This window comes from Salvelinus namaycush, chromosome 1, assembly GCF_016432855.1.
Source record: "Salvelinus namaycush isolate Seneca chromosome 1, SaNama_1.0, whole genome shotgun sequence".
Taxonomy (NCBI): Eukaryota; Metazoa; Chordata; class Actinopteri; order Salmoniformes; family Salmonidae; genus Salvelinus; species Salvelinus namaycush.
This window is the reverse complement of record NC_052307.1, coordinates 42,563,213-42,579,250: the sequence shown is the minus strand read 5'-3', so window position 1 is coordinate 42,579,250 and position 16,038 is coordinate 42,563,213. Positions and strand designations below refer to the sequence as shown.

The window sequence follows — 16,038 nt, the reverse complement described above, 5'->3', positions numbered from 1 at the left end:
TACTACATAGAGCCATGACTACATGGAACTGGCCAGAAAAAAGCCATTGCTTAAAGAAAAAAATAAGCAAACACATTTGGTGTTTGCCAAAAGTGGGAGACTCCCCAAACATATGGAAGATGGTACTCTGGTCAGATTAGTTTTAAACTGAGTTTTTTGGCCATCAAGGGAAACTATGTCTGGAACAAACCCAACACCTCTTGTCACTTTCGCAAGCCACTGTATATTACTTGCTTTAGCAAGTCTCTCGGATTTCCTACCAGAGAGATTGTAAACTGTAATCTGTTTTACTGAGACTTGGCTAACGGGGGAGGTACTTGATACGGCTATTCAGCCTGCAGGGTTTTCTGTACATCGGCAAGACAGGAAAAAATTACTTTGCGGGAAGAACAAAGGCGGAGGAGTATGTTTCATGATCAGCAACTCATGGTGTGATTGTCGGAATATAAAAACTCTTAAGACTTTCTGTGCCCCTGACCTGGAATACCTCACGATGAAATGCCGACCACATTATCTCCCCAGAAAATTCACAGGTGTTTGAATCACGGCTGTGTACATTTTCAAAGAACTACACAGGACTTTCAACAAATTCGAAACAGCATATCCTGAGGCCGCTTTCGTTGTAGCCAGGGACTTTATCAAAATAAATCTAAGGAAAGTTCTCCCGAAATTCCATCATCACATCTCTTGGCTCACTCGGGGGGAAAATACGTTGGACCATTGTTATTCTCCATTCCGACTGCATGGCCAAACATGACTCCAACACCACCATGAAGTTTGCAGATGACACAACGAAGGTGGGCCTGATCAGCGACAGTGACGAAACAGCGTACAAGGAGGAGGTCAAAGCCTTGTCGTAGTGGTGCCAGGGAAACAGTCTCTCCCTCAACGTCAGAAAAACCAAGGAGCTGATCGTGGACTACAGGAAACAGGGGGAGGAGCATGCCCCTATTGTCATTGACAGGGCTACAGTGGAGAGGGTAAAAAGCGTAAAGTTCCTTGGCGTGCACATCACAGAGTACCTGACATATCCAATCACACCACCACCAATCACACCACCACTTCAGGCAGGCGCCTGAAGAAATTTGTCATGGGCCCTCGGGTCCTAAAGAAGTTATACAGCTGCACAATCGAGAGCATCTTGACAGAATGCATCACCGCCTGGTACAGCAACTGCACCACCATCAACCGGAAGGCCCTACAGAAGGTGTTGCGGACAGCACAATAAATCACTGGGGGTGAGCTCCCTGCCCTCCAGGACATCTACACCAGGCGATGTTTGAGGAAGGCCCAAAAGATCGACCAGTACTCCCGTCACCCGAGCAACAGACTGTTCACTCTCTTACCTTCTGGCAAGCAGTATCGGAGTATCAGGTCTAGGACCAACAGGCTCCGAGACAGCTTCTACCACCAGGCCATCAGACTGCTGAAAACCTAAACCTCCCTGCACAGACCTGCACCTTTAGAGACTATTTGCACCAGAGAGAATATATGCACCTTAGAAAGTATTTCCACCGACTACCCACACATCCAACCCTTAACACAAACACACACACACACTCAGAGCTCACACAAGCACACTCACAGTCAACGCTGCTGTTCTAATATATACAGTTGAAGTCGGAAGTTTACATACACCTTAGCCAAATACATTTAAAATCAGTTTTTAATTTATTTAATCCTAGTAAAAATTCCATGTTTTAGGTCAGTTAGGATCAAAACATTATTTTAAGAATGTGAAATGTCAGAATAATAGTAGAGAGAATGATTTATTTCAGCTTTTATTTCTTTCATCACATTCCCAGTGGGTAAGAAAATTACATACACTCAATTAGTATTTGGTAGCATTGCCTTGAAATTCTTTAACTTGGGTCAAACGTTTCAGGTAGCCTTCCACAAGCTTCCCACAATAAGTTGGGTGAATTTTGGCCCATTCCTCCTGACAGAGCTGGTGTAACTGAGTCAGGTTTGTAGGCCTCCTTGCTCGCACACACTTTTCAGTTCTGCCAACAAAATTTCTATAGGATTGAGGTCAGGGCTTTGTGATGGCCACTCCAATACCTTGACTTTGTTGTCCTTAAGCCATTTTGCCACAACTTTGGAAGCATGCTTGGGGTCATTGTCCATTTGGAAGACCCATTTGCGACCAAGCTTTAACTTCCTGACTGATGTCTTGAGATGTTGCTTCAATATATTCACATAATTTTCCTCCCTCATGATGCTATCTATTTTTTGAAGTGCACCAGTCCCTCCTGCAGCAAAGCACCCCTACAACATGATGCTGCCACACCTGTGCTTCACGGTTGGGATGGTGTTCTTCGGCCTGCAAGCCTCCCCCTTTTTCCTCCAAACATAACGATGGTCATTATGGCCCAACAGTTATATTTTTGTTTCATCAGACCAGAGGACATTTCGCACCAAAGTACGTTCATCTCTAGGAGACAGAATGCGTCTCCTTCCTGAGCGGTATGACCTTCTACGTGGTCCCATGGTGTTTATACATGTGTACTATTGTTTGTACAGATGAACGTGGTACCTTCAGGCGTTTGGAAATTGCTCCGAAGGATGAACCAGACTTATAGAGGTCTACAATTATTTTCTAAGGTCTTGGCTGATTTCTTTTGATTTTCCAATGATGTCAATCAAAGTGGCACTGAGTTTGAAGGTAGGCCTTGAAATACATCCACAGGTACACCTCCAATTGACTCAAATTATGTCAATTAGCCTATCAGAAGCTTCTAAAGCCATGACATCATTTTCTGGAATTTTCCAAGCTGTTTAAAGGCAGTCAACTTAGTGTTTGTAAACTTCTGACCCTCTGGAATTGTGATACAGTGAATTATAAGTGAAATAATCTGTAAACTGTAAACAATTGTTGGAAAAATGACTTGTCATGCACAAAGTAGATGTCCTAACTAACTTTCCAAAACTATAGTTTGTTAACAAGAAATTTGTGGAGTGGTTGAAAAACAAGTGTATGTAAACTTCCGACTTCAACTGTACTATTGATTCCACTACCTACTTCATACTTGTAAATACAGTCCATTATTACTATGCATACTACCTCTTCTATTACTTCTACTACTTGCTATTTTTTATTTGACTCTTTTCATTGTTATTATTGATTCAGGTATTGCATTGTTGAGGGAGCTAGCTAGCGCAAAAGAGTTTTGATGCAACTTTTGTACTTGCTGTGAACTGTGTACGTGATTAATACATTTTATATCTCAACTCTTTCCATTTCTTCTCTCCTCCTCCCCCCTCTGTCCTATCCTCTCCTCTTTCCATCTCTTCTCTCCTCCTCCCTTTCTCCTATCCTACTCTCTCCTCGTCAGTTTAGCCATAGCTGTCCAGCTCTTGCCTGGGGAGGACCAATTAGGACCAGTGCAGAGCCGAAAGGGAGGAGCTATCATGTCTGGTTATAGCCAGGGGCAAAGAGATAGGCATTTATGACTCCGCCATACATGCACACACACAAACAAACAGAGAGAGACTTTAACTGAGCCCTACACAAGGCTTTAAAAGCTTTCTGCAGGAGACACAGGCCTACTCCTCAATGCTTTAAACACCAGCCTTTGTCATCTATCCCTCTCTCTCTCCTTTTTTCAATTGTCTCTTTAATGTGTGTGTGTCACCATAAAGGCTCATAGAACAGGAACAGAATCGATATGAAGGCAATAATTAGTTGATGCCAAAATCTAATAACATACTGCACCCATGGCTTGTGACTGAAATATAGATCCAACAGCAACTGTCTCTATTCCATAAGATTATTTGTTTATGTTTGATAGAGCCTGAAATGAATCAATGATATGATCGCATTCAACAGGTTTCCCTACATGCAGAAAATGTCATTCAAATGACTCACACACAGGAAAATTTGAATGTGGACAGCAATTGTCATTTTCATATCAGTGAAAATAACATTTTGCTGCCAAACCACAGGGTGTAGGCCTACATGAGAGGGGTGGGAAGAGAACTGTTCACACTATAGGAATAGGTTCACACAGTCCATGCACACATTGTACCTAATTGGCAACGACAAGACAATACAGTTCTCTTTCATTTTAAAAAGAGGATTGACAATTTGAATACTGCATAATGCCAATTAAGTGCCATCATCACTCTGATCCTTTCAACGTCCACTTCACCACCCTCTCTTGTTCTGGTCGTCTGCTTTACTAGACTGCATTACCTCTCCCTTTCTCCTTGACTGAATACTCTGGGCAGCTGTTCTGAAAACAGATTACCGGTTTCAGAGTTTAGGCTGCAGCGGGAAAGTTTGGCAGCCACAAAGATACACAGATTGCGTAAGTCTCTTTTACCTGTTTGTCGAGGGTCTCTTTTCCCGCAGTGGAGACCTTCGGAACAGGCACGCTCTCGCAGGTGCAGCCCTCCAAGAGGTAAATCCCGGCGGGCCGTACACTCTGCTCGTTTTCGAAGTAAAAAAACACGTTTTGGTACAGCGCAAAGAACTTCTCGTGCCACCTGCTGTTCTCCGTGGTCTTCTTGCTCAAATAACCGCGCTTGGTACCCTCCTTACGCGCAACGACTGAGAGGAACAGAGCGTGTCCCTCATTAAACCTGACACTCTTCTGCATTTTAATGTATTCCTTTTTGTTTTTTATAAAACCGTGTGTAGGCTATTGAATGCGAGACCAAATCCGCGGGTGTGTGTTTAAACTTCCCCTTTCAGTGAATGAAGAGGGAAAGTGGTCACCAGGCTGAGCATCACCAGGCTGAGCGCCGAGGTGCACGGGAAAGTTGCCCCGCCAAAGGGAGAGCTCTTGCGGGGAAACTCATATTCGAGAGAGATCCCGTCAACGACTTCTTAAACCCATGTACGATCCATGTCCACATCTGCCAAACGTTGAAAAGAAAGGTAGACAAAATCCCAGATGGAGGAAAGAGTAGGCAATGAGATGCAGAAAATGGAAAGGTTATTGTTCGCAAAGCAGAGAGGGGGGAAGCCTTGGAGAGGACAAACAGTGTGGTCGAATCACCGCCTAGATCAGCAACAATTGGCTTTGGCACCGCCTCTCTCTCTCTCTCTCGCTCTTCTCTCTGTACACAGAAAAATGCTGGGTTAAAAAAACATCTAATTTGTGTTATTTGGTGACCCAGCGCTGGCTAAATATTGGACACAACACATGCTGTGTTATTTTGACGCAGCCAGTTGGGTTGGGTGAATGTTGGGTTTAGCTAAAAATGGGTTCATTTGGTTTTTATTCATGTTCATGCAGTGTTGATCCAGAACTTGGGTGTTTTTTTATGTAATCTATTTTTAGTACACATGTTCCAAACACTGTCAAGACTCAGCATATCTAAGCATTTAGATCAATGACATGGTGGCGCTATAACGGGCACATGTTTATATCTCTTGATATTTTTAGTCAGAGGGATGGAATTGGGCACAAATGCTAAGGGAAATGAGTCTAGCTAAACTGTAAAATATGATTCAGTTTGGCCGCATGGTGGCTCTGTTGGACAGGAAAGGTTATTAATGCAAGCTCATTGGCTTATTGCGGCCATATTGTTTTTAAAAAATTATTATGGATCCCCATTTGAGCAAGAAGTCATGGAAAATATTGTGTTTGAAGATATATATCCATAGAGGCTATATAACAAATTTAGTGCCGATCGATTTAGCCATCCTGGAGAAGACAACATTTGAAGTAGTCACAATCATAAAAAATAGTCCAAAATATGCATATTGCATAATTTTGAATTGTGATATTTGGCAGGCATGGTAAGGAGAGCAGAAGTAGCTCCTCCTAGGGCGATGTGTCCAATTTGTCCTAATGGTAGCAAAGTGGTCTACAGCTTGAACCCTGGCATTGCTGCTTGCAGCTGTTTATTATTATTAGGGGTTCAGCAGCGAAGATGGTGAAACGCTATTGTTGTCACGTTCCTGACCTTATTTCCTTTGTTTAGCCTTGTTTAGTTGGTCAGGACGTGAGCTGGGTGGGCATTCTATGTTATGTGTTTCTATGTTGGGTTCATTGTATTAGCCTGATATGGTTCTCAATCAGGGGCAGGTGTTTTACATTTCCTCTGATTGAGAACCATATTAAGGTAGGCTGTTCTCACTGTTTGTTTGTGGGTGATTGTTGCTGTGTCTATGTTTGTGTCTGCACTTTCGTTTGTTAGCTTCACGGTCGTTTGTTGTTTTGTCTAGTTTGTATTAGTGTTCGTTTAATCTTCAAATAAATAGAAGATGTATTTATATCACGCTGCGCCTTGGTCCTCTCTTTCACCTAAAGACGACCGTGACAATTGTGTTTCTTCTGGTTCAGTATTATTAGGGGTTAAAGCAGCAACGCTGGTCAAACCCTATTCTATTGTTGGCATTCATTATTATTATTCATTTTCTTCCGTAAAGCAAAATTAAAATTCCTGTGAGATGGTAATACCTAGGAAGATGCAACTTGGCATGATGGTAAAGGCCCATGGGCCACACCCTCTCATGCAATGCAATGCCATTTTGAATTGTGTGAAAAACACTTAAAACGCTACTTCTCTGGCACCGAATGACCGGTCTGCACGAAACTTGATATGTGGCATCTATGGACAAAGTTCTCCCAACTCAACATTTTCCAGATTAGAAGCTAAAACAACATGGCTGCTATTGACCAATAAGTATACATGTGCGCATGGTCTGGCACATAAATGCATATTTGTATTTGTATTTATTATGGATCCCCAACTCTTCCTGGGGTTCAGCAAAATTAAGGCAGTTCTATTTATTTTAATAGATTACAATACATTCACAACAGATTAAGTGTGTGCCCTCCGGCCCCAACTCTACTACCACATATCTACAACACAAATGTATCGTGTGTGTATGCATGTGTCTGTTCTTATGTTTGTGTTGCTTCACAGTCCCCACTGTTCCATAAGGTATATTTGATCTGATTTTTAAGTCTAATTTTACTGCTTGTGTGAGTTACTTGATGTGGAATCAAGTTCTATGTAGTCATGGCTCTATGTACTACTGTGCACCTCCCATAGTCTGTTCTGGACATGGGGACCGTGAAGAGACCTCTGGTGGCATGTCTTGTGGGTTATGCATGGGTGTCCGAGCTGTGTGCCAGTAGTTCAAACAGACAGCTCGGTGCATTCAACATGTCAATACCTCTCACAAATACAAGTATGTGATGAAGTCAATCTCTCCTCCACTTTGAGCCAGGAGAATTTGACATGCATATTATTAATATTAGCTCTCTGTGTACATCCAAGGGCCAGCCATGCTGCCCAATTTCAATTTTCTAAAGTTCCTCTTTGTGGCACCTGACCACATGACTGAACAGTCGTCCAGGTGCAACAAAACTATGGCATGTAGGACTTGCCTTGTTGATAGTGCTGTTAAGATTGCAGTGCAGCTCTTTATAATGGACAGACTTCTCCCCATCCTAGCTACTGTTGTATCAATATGTTTGAAACATGACAGTTTACAAGCCAGGGTTACTCCAAGCAGTTTAGTCTCCTCAACATGCTCAATTTCCACATCATTAATTACAAGATTTAGTCTACGTTTAGGGTTTAGTGAATGATTTGTCCCAAATACAATGCTATTAGGTTTAAATATTAAATATTTAGGAATAACTTATTCATTGCCACCCATTCTGAAAATGCAGCTCTTTGTGTTGCAGTCATTTCAGTCGCTGTAGTAGCTGACGCGTATAGTGTTGAGTCATCCGCATACATAGACACATTGGCTTTACTCAAAGCCAGTGGCATGTCGTTAGTAAAGATTGAAAAAAGATTGAAAAAAAGTAAAGGGACTACACAACTGCCCTGGGGAATTCCTGATTCTACCTGGGTTTTGTTGGAGAGGCTTCCATTAATCTGTGTTCTGTTAGACAGGTAACTCTTTGTCTACAATATAGCAGGGGGTTTAAAGCCATAACACATACGTTTTTCCAGCAACAGACTATGATTGTTATGTCAAAAGCCGCACTGAAGTCTAACAAAACAGCCCCCACAATCTTTTTATCAATTTCTCTCAGCCAATCATCAGTCATTTGTGTAAGTGCTGTGCATGTTGAATGTCCTTCCCTATAAGTGTGCTGAAAGTCTTATCAATTTGTTTACTGTAAAATAGCATTGTATCTGGCCAAACACAATTTTATCCAAAAGTTTACTAACGGTTGGTAACAGGCTGATTGGTCGGCTATTTGAGCCAATAAAGGGTGCTTTACTATTTTTAGGTAGCGGAATAACTTTTGCTTCCCTCCAGACCTGAGTGCACACACTTTCTAGTAGGCTTAAATTGAAGTTTGCTAATCTTGCCAATGAAAAAATCCATTAAAAAAAAAATCCCTTTGGCAATATCAGTGGGTTTTGTGATGAATGAGCCACCTGATTCAATGAATGATTGAGCGGAGTTTGCCATTTTGCCAAAAATTTAATTTAAGCTGCTCCAAAGCTTTTTACTATCATTCTTTGTCATTCATCTTTGTTTCATAGTGTAGTTTCTTCTTCTTTTTATTCAGTTTAGTCACATGATTAGTCAATTTGCAGTACATTTGCCAATCGATTGTACAGCCAGACCTATTTGCCATTTATTTTTCCTCATCCCTCAGCCATACAATGTTTCAATTCCTCATTAATCCATGGGGATTTAACAGTTTTTACAGTCATCTTCTTCTGGGTGCATTCTTATTAGTAACTAGGATAAGCAATTTCATAAAAGTGCAGCGTCTGGTTGCTCCTCATTACACACCATGGACCAATAGGTTGATTGATAACCTGAACCAGGTTGCAGGCACAAGTTACAGTTTGAAGCTTTCTCTTGAGTAAGCAGGCTGATGAAAGCCAGGCAATATTTAAATCACCCATAAAATATACCTCTCTATTGATATCACATACATTATCAAGCATTCCACATGTTATCCAGATACTGACTGTAAACACTTGGTGGTTTATACTGTAGCAGCTTCCTACCAAAATTGGCTTTAGGTGAGGCAGATTAACCTGTAGCCATATTACTTCAACAGTATTTAACATGAGATAGTCTCTAAGCTTTACAGGAATGTGGTTGTGAATATAAAACAGCCACAACTCCACCTTTGGCATTTCTGTATTTTCTGTAAATCTCTTAACCATGTATTGCTACCACTGTATCATCAAAGGTATTATTGACGTGAGTTTCAGATATTGTCAGAATATGAATGTCATCTGTTACTAGCAAATTATTGATTTCATTAACCTTTTTTCTTAAGCTACATATGTTAACGTGAGCTATTTTAACACTTTTCTGGGATGCTTGATTGTTTTTCTTGCTTTACTAAGAAGCTTAGCAAATGTAGACAAACATACTCGGGTTATTTATGTTAGTGCAGGGTGAGCTGCACACATTGGACTTCCTGCTAGGGCACACCACCTCAGTGCTAACAGTATTACTCTGGTTTATAAGCGTATGATCACTGCTTACAATAGCTGTAGGATCAGCAGTGGCATTCAGGGCAGTAAAGAGGGACATAAATTAGGTTACTTACATTGTGTCTTTCAATGTCCCTGGGATAATGTACATTTGCTGAAACATTATGACAACTCAGCAACACAAAGGTAGGTGTTAAATGAGCTTGGGCCAGGAAAAAGCTTAGGGCCAGTAGGTAGGTTACAGGCCAGTGCTGATGGTGGACGGTAACACCCAGCAACAGTCAACAAAGAACTATTTGAAAGCTTAATGCTGAAAACCAGAAAGTCAAATTGTTTGGGAACAGACTTCGTGGAGACAACCGAGCACTGAAGGTGGTCCTTGGTAAAGATTGCCACTCCACCACCTTTGGAAGATTTGTCTCGTCTAAAAAGGTTAAAATCAGTGTTCAGAACACTCTTTCTTAACCATGTCTCAGTAATCACCATCACATCTAGATTTGAGCTGTGAACCCCCACTTTCAATTGATGAATTTGAGGTAATAAGCTTTTAGTGTTAACATGCAGAAAACCCAGGCTTTTATGAGAGCAGAAATCAGTGAAGCAGAAATCATCAGAACACAAGTCAGAATTGGGACTATTAACAGTAAACGGGCCAGGGGGTACATGCACATTTGCAGCTATCATCAGCAGAAATAAAATCAGGGCACAACAGAGGACGGAGAGCTTTGCAATGTTTATTTTTTATGACATTTGAATGTGCATCAGATGGCAACAAGTTCATATTGTACAGCAATTTCATCAGGTAACATGAATACAAAGCCAGCGAGAGAGGGTTAGAATAGAGTCCGTGTAACCAATAGAGAGATAGAGCCGTGAGTGTGGGAACAAACATAGTCTGGGTAAACGAAACGAGCAAAGTCATAGTCAACAAAGCGCGCAGCAGTCCTGGAGCAAATAGCACGGCTTGGGGCTAGCCATTGTAAGTTCAAAGAGTCACTCGCCCCAACAAAATAATGTGAGTTAGTAGCTCCCTGTGAATCCAGTAGGCTATAAAAGTCTGAGAGAAAATAAATAAATAGTTGGCCTATGCTAGTTAATTAAAAGTGTTTCTGAGTAAAGCTCAAATAATAAGATTCACAAGTTAAGTAGTCTACATAAAAATTCTGATCAGTCCAAAGTCCACAGTGCATGTGTGTGCTTGAGGCGAGCGAAAGTTTGCGAGATGGGGGAAGTGTGGCGGGAGTATCTGTACCAGACAGAGGGAGACAGGCCAGGGCAGGCAGAGAGCAAATCGCTGGTTGGGATCCAAGCAACAACTCAGCAGGCAAAGGGAGTAGGTGTCACACCCGCTTGGGAGTAGCCTTTGAACGGGGTATGGTTGTTGGTGCTAAGTGCACTGGTTTGAGTGTGTCAAGAACTGCAACACTGCTTGGTTTTTCACGCTCAACAGTTTCCCATGTGTATCAAGAATGGCCCACCACCCAAATGAAATCCAGCTAACTTGAGGCTGTTCTGAGGGCAAAAGGGGGTGCAACTCAATATTAGCAAGGTGTTCCTAATGTTTTGTATTTTCCAGACTAGTTTGTCAAACAACATGGCAACTACTGACCAATAAACATAAATGTGGGCGTGATCTGGTAAATAAATTAATATAGATCAGACACGGATATCCATATTGTAACAAAACGTGGTGCACATTTTCCAAACACTGTCAAGACTTAACATATGCAAGCAGATTCAGATTGACCACAAGAAGACATTGTCACGCCCTGGCCTTAGTTATCTTTGTTTTCTTTATTATTTTGGTTAGGTCAGGGTGTGACATGGGGGATGTATGTGTTTTGTCTTGTCTAGGGGGTTTGTATGTTTATGGGGTGTTTACTAGTCTAGGTGTTTGTATGTCTATGGTTGCCTAGATTGGTTCTCAATTAGAGGCAGCTGTTTATCGTTGTCTCTGATTGGGAACCATATTTAGGCAGCCATATTCCGTTGGGTATTTGGTGGGTTATTGTCTATGTATTGGTTGCTTGTGTCTGCACTTTATATATATATATAGCTTCACGTTCGTTTTGTTGTTTTGATTAGTTTGTTTAAGTGTTCTTCGTTTCGTGTTAAATAAATAGAAGAATGTATTCGTATCACGCTGCGCCTTGGTCCTTCTCTCTTCCTCCAGACGACGAACGTGACAGACGTTTAAAGTAAGCAGCGAAGCCCTATTGTATTTGTTGGCGTTCGATATTATAATAATAATAATTATTTATTATTATTATTCCTCTTCTTCAGTAAGGTAACATTTAAATGCAAATTCCCGTGAGATGGTAAGGCCTAGGAGGTTGCAACCGTCCATGATGGTAAAGGAACAAGGCCCACACACTATCATTATAATCCATGCCATTTAGCCACATGGTGGTGCTATAACAATCGATTTAACATGCCTATTTTAAAAGGTCACGCCCCTCACCACGTGAGAGATAGAGTCCTAAAAATTGGAACATCTGTCCCTCTCCTCACAAGGAACAAATTTGACTCAAGTAACCATGAAGTCCGCCATTATGGATATTTCATGCTACTTCTCTGGCACCAAATGACCGATCTGCACAAAACATGACACATGGCATCTAGCCCAACATTTTCTAGGCTATTATGTCAAACAACATGGTCGCTACTGGCCAATAAACATTCACGTGGGTGTGGTCTGGCACATAAACTAATATAGATCAGACACGGATATTCGTATTATAACAACACTTGATGCACAATATTCCAAACATAGTGAAGACTCAACATATGCAATCCAATTCAGCGTGACCACAAAGTGGCGCTATAACATGCACATGTTTATATCTCTTGATCTGTTTGACTCAGAGTGATGATATTTGGCAGACACACTGCGTGTATCAATCAATGCTAGAACAGCTAGCCCCAATAATAATATAATATTTCAACCGGACCGTAACCTATTCAATAAAAGAGAGAAAGAAAATGGAGAGCTACCCCTCTCGCGCACAGGAACTAATCAAAGGACACCTGACTACTTTTGAAAAATCTTGCTCATTTTTCAAAATAAAAGCCTGAAACTATGTCTAAAGCCTGGTCACAGCCTGAGGAAGCCATTGGAAAAGGAATCTGGTTGATACCCTTTTAAAAATGGAAGAAAGACGGGCAAGGAAACAAAGATAAAAAATTTAAAAATCACTTCCGGGTTAGATTCTCAGGTTTTTGCCTGCAGAATCAGTTTTGTTATACTCACAGACAATATTTTGACAGTTTTGGAAACTTTGGAGTGTTTTCTATCCTAATCTGTAAATTATATGCATATTCTATGATCTGGACCTGAGAAATAGTCCGTTTACCTTGGGAACGTTATTATTATTATAATTTTTTTAACTGACCCCTAGCGTCAAGAGGTTAATAAAAAAGTGGTCAGATGAAGCAGATGCAAAACTACAGGACTGTTTTGCAAGCACAGACTGAAAATTGTTCAGGGATTCTTCCGATGAGGAGTACACAACATCAGTCACGGGCTTCATCAATAAGTGCATCGATGATGTCGTCCCCACAGTGACTGTACGTACATACCCCAACCAGAAACCATGGATTACAGGCAACATTCACACTCAGATAAAAGGTAGAGCTGCCGCTTTCAAGGAGCAGGACTCTAACGATTATAAGAAATCCCGCTATTCCCTCCGACGAACCATCAAACAGGCAAAGCATCAATACAGGACTAAGATTGAATCGTATTACACCGGCTCCGACGCTCGTCAGATGTGGCAGGGCTTGCAAACTATAACAGACTACAAAGGGAAGCACAGCCGATAGCTGCTCAGTGACACAAGCCTAAAAGATGAGCTAAATAACTTATATGCTCGCTTCGAGGCAAGTAACACTGAAACATGCATGACAGCATCAGCTGTTCCGGACGACTGTGTGATCACGCTCTCCGCAGCCGATGTGAGTAAGACCTTTAAGCAGGTCAACATTCACAAGGCCGCAGGGCCAGATGGATTACCAGGACGTGTACTCCGAGCATGAGCTGACCAACTGGCAAGTGTCTTCACTGACATTTTCAACCTCTCCCTGTCGGAGTCTGTAATACCAACATTTTTCAAGCAGACCACCATAGTCCCTGTGCCCACCATAGTCCCTGTGCCCAAGAACACTAAGGTAACCTGCCTAAATGACTACCGACCCTGTAGCACTCACGTCTGTAGCCATGAAGTGCCTTGAAAGGCTGGTCATGGCTCACATCAACACCATTATCCCAGAAACCCACTCCAATTTGCATACCGCCCCAACAGATCCACAGATGATGCAATCTCTATTGCACTCCACACTGCCCTTTCACACCTGGACAAAATGAACACCTACATGAGAATGCTATTCATTGAATACAGCTCAGCATTCAACACCATAGTGCTTTCAAAGCTCATCACTAGGACCCTGGGACTAAACACCTTCCTCTGCAACTGGATCCTGGACTTCCTGACGGGCCGCCCCCAGATGGTAAGGGTAGGTAACAACACATCCACCACATGGGGGCCCCTCAGGGGTGCGTTCACAGTCCCCTCCTATACTCCCTGTTCACTCATGACTGCATGACCAGGCACGACTCCAACACCATCATTAAGTTTGCCGATGACACAACAGTGGTAGGCCTGATCACCGACAACGATGAGACGATAAGGAGGAGGTCAGAGACCTGGCCGTGTGGTGCAAGGTCAACAACCTCTCCCTCAATGTGATCAAGACAAAGGAGTTTATTGTTGATTACAGGAAAAGGAGGACCGAGCACGCCCCCATTCTCATCTACGGGGCTGTAGTGGAGCAGGTTGAGAGCATCAAGTTCCTTGGCGTCCACATCACCAACAAACTAACATGGTCCAAGCATACCAAGACAGTCGAGAAGAGGGCACAACAAAACCTATTTCCCCTCAGGAGACTGAAAAGATTTGGCATGGGTCCTCAGATCCCATGCCAAAGGTTTTACAGCTGCACCATCGAGAGCATCCTGACGGGTTGCATCACTGCCTGGTATGGCAACTTCTTGGCTTCTGACCGCAAGCCACTACAGAGGGTAGTGCGTACGGCCCAGTACATCACCGGGGCCAAGCTTCCTGCCATCCAGGACCTCTATACCAGGCGGTGTCAGAGGAAGGCCCTAAAAATTGTCAAAGACTCCAGCCACCCTAGTCATAGACTGTTCTCTCTGCTACCGCACGGCAAGCAATACCGGAGCACCAAGTCTTGGTCCAAGAGGCGTCTAAACAACTTCTACCACCAAGCCATAAGACTCCTGAACATCTAATTAAATGGCTACCCAGAGTATTTGGATTGCCCCCCCTGCCCTCCTCTACACTGCTGCTACTCTCAGTTATTATCTATGCATAGTCACTTTAATAACTCTACCTACATGTACATATTACCTCGACACCGGTGCCCCCACACATTGACTCTGTACCGGTACCCCCTGTATATAGCCTCCTTTTGTTATTTTACTGCTGCTCTTTAATTATTTGTTACTTTTATCTCTTTTTAGGTATTTTCTTAAAAATGCATTGTTGGTTAAGGGCTTGTAAGTAAGCATTTCACTGTGAGGTTGTATTCGGGGCATGTGACAAATAAAATTTGATTTGATAGGCCTTTCTGGTTTATATGGTTATGATGGTCATTACGCTTCTTGACAGTTTCATAAAGTGTTTTCTCTTAGTCTAAGTAAAGTAACACATGATGGTTGTTGTTTAAAATATTATGAAAAAACATGACTTTAAATAAAATGTGGGTTTTGAAACTAAACCAGCCATAAAATAACACAATGTCACAACAGGTGTAAATATGGGTCATGACAGTGTTATGACCATATTATGTCTGCTGTTATGACACTGGGTGTCAAGTAAAGCGTTACCCAAACGGTATCACTGAAACTAAATCAGACATTAAAAAAGGAAGATAAGTATTTCATTAGACAGTGAGTTTCACACTAGAGAAATTAACACGAAGATTCAACAGTCTGAATAAAGTTTTTATTTGTATTGAATTGTACAAGCCTGAATTCATTCTACCCACACAGTCTGAATTAGCCTAGGTGACAGTCATTTTAGATAACATTCCACTCCTGTCACTTGCCAAATGACAGGAGTGGCAAGGAGTGGAATGATAGCTAAATAGACTGGTACCCAGACTAAATCTGAATTAGGGATTAACATGGGTAACCAGGAGCCTGGGACTGTCCCCGCTATTCACATTTCCCCCAAAAATGTAAATGACAAGACCTGGGAAATTACAAAAATATTACCCAATGTCGGCACTAATGCATTTCCACAAAATACACAACATATAGATTAGAAGAAAATAAAATAGCACATTATCCAAACAGGTTGTCGCATGGAAGCCTTTAGCCTAGCGTATTTACTTCACACAAAGTCGCCATGAATTCAAAGCACACTGCTGAACTGCACACGGGACCTGAATGCAGTTAATAAACCCTACAGGAAACCCCTACAGTAACCTATAAAAGAACATGTGCCTCTTTGAGCTGTCATTGTGTCTCTTCAGACAGTCTCAAATTTGATAGGCCTATGCAAAATTCACTACATAGGCCTCTCTGTCACAGACATGAAGTCTTAACAATTCAGAGGCATGAGGGAAAACTAT

At 42.0% G+C, this 16,038-nt stretch overlaps 1 protein-coding gene across 1 annotated transcript in view; it reads right to left on the bottom strand.

Annotated features, from left to right (window-relative positions):
* The window catches only part of rasgrf2b (Ras protein-specific guanine nucleotide-releasing factor 2b), a 247,634-nt gene extending 242,657 nt beyond the window's left edge, over positions 1-4,977 (bottom strand). Inside the window, exon 1 of the mRNA XM_038988743.1 lies at positions 4,326-4,977. Coding sequence (XP_038844671.1) covers positions 4,326-4,601 — 276 coding nt within the window. The 5' untranslated portion in view covers positions 4,602-4,977. The remainder of the gene's footprint in view (positions 1-4,325) is intronic.
* Between the last annotated feature and the right edge of the window lie 11,061 nt (positions 4,978-16,038).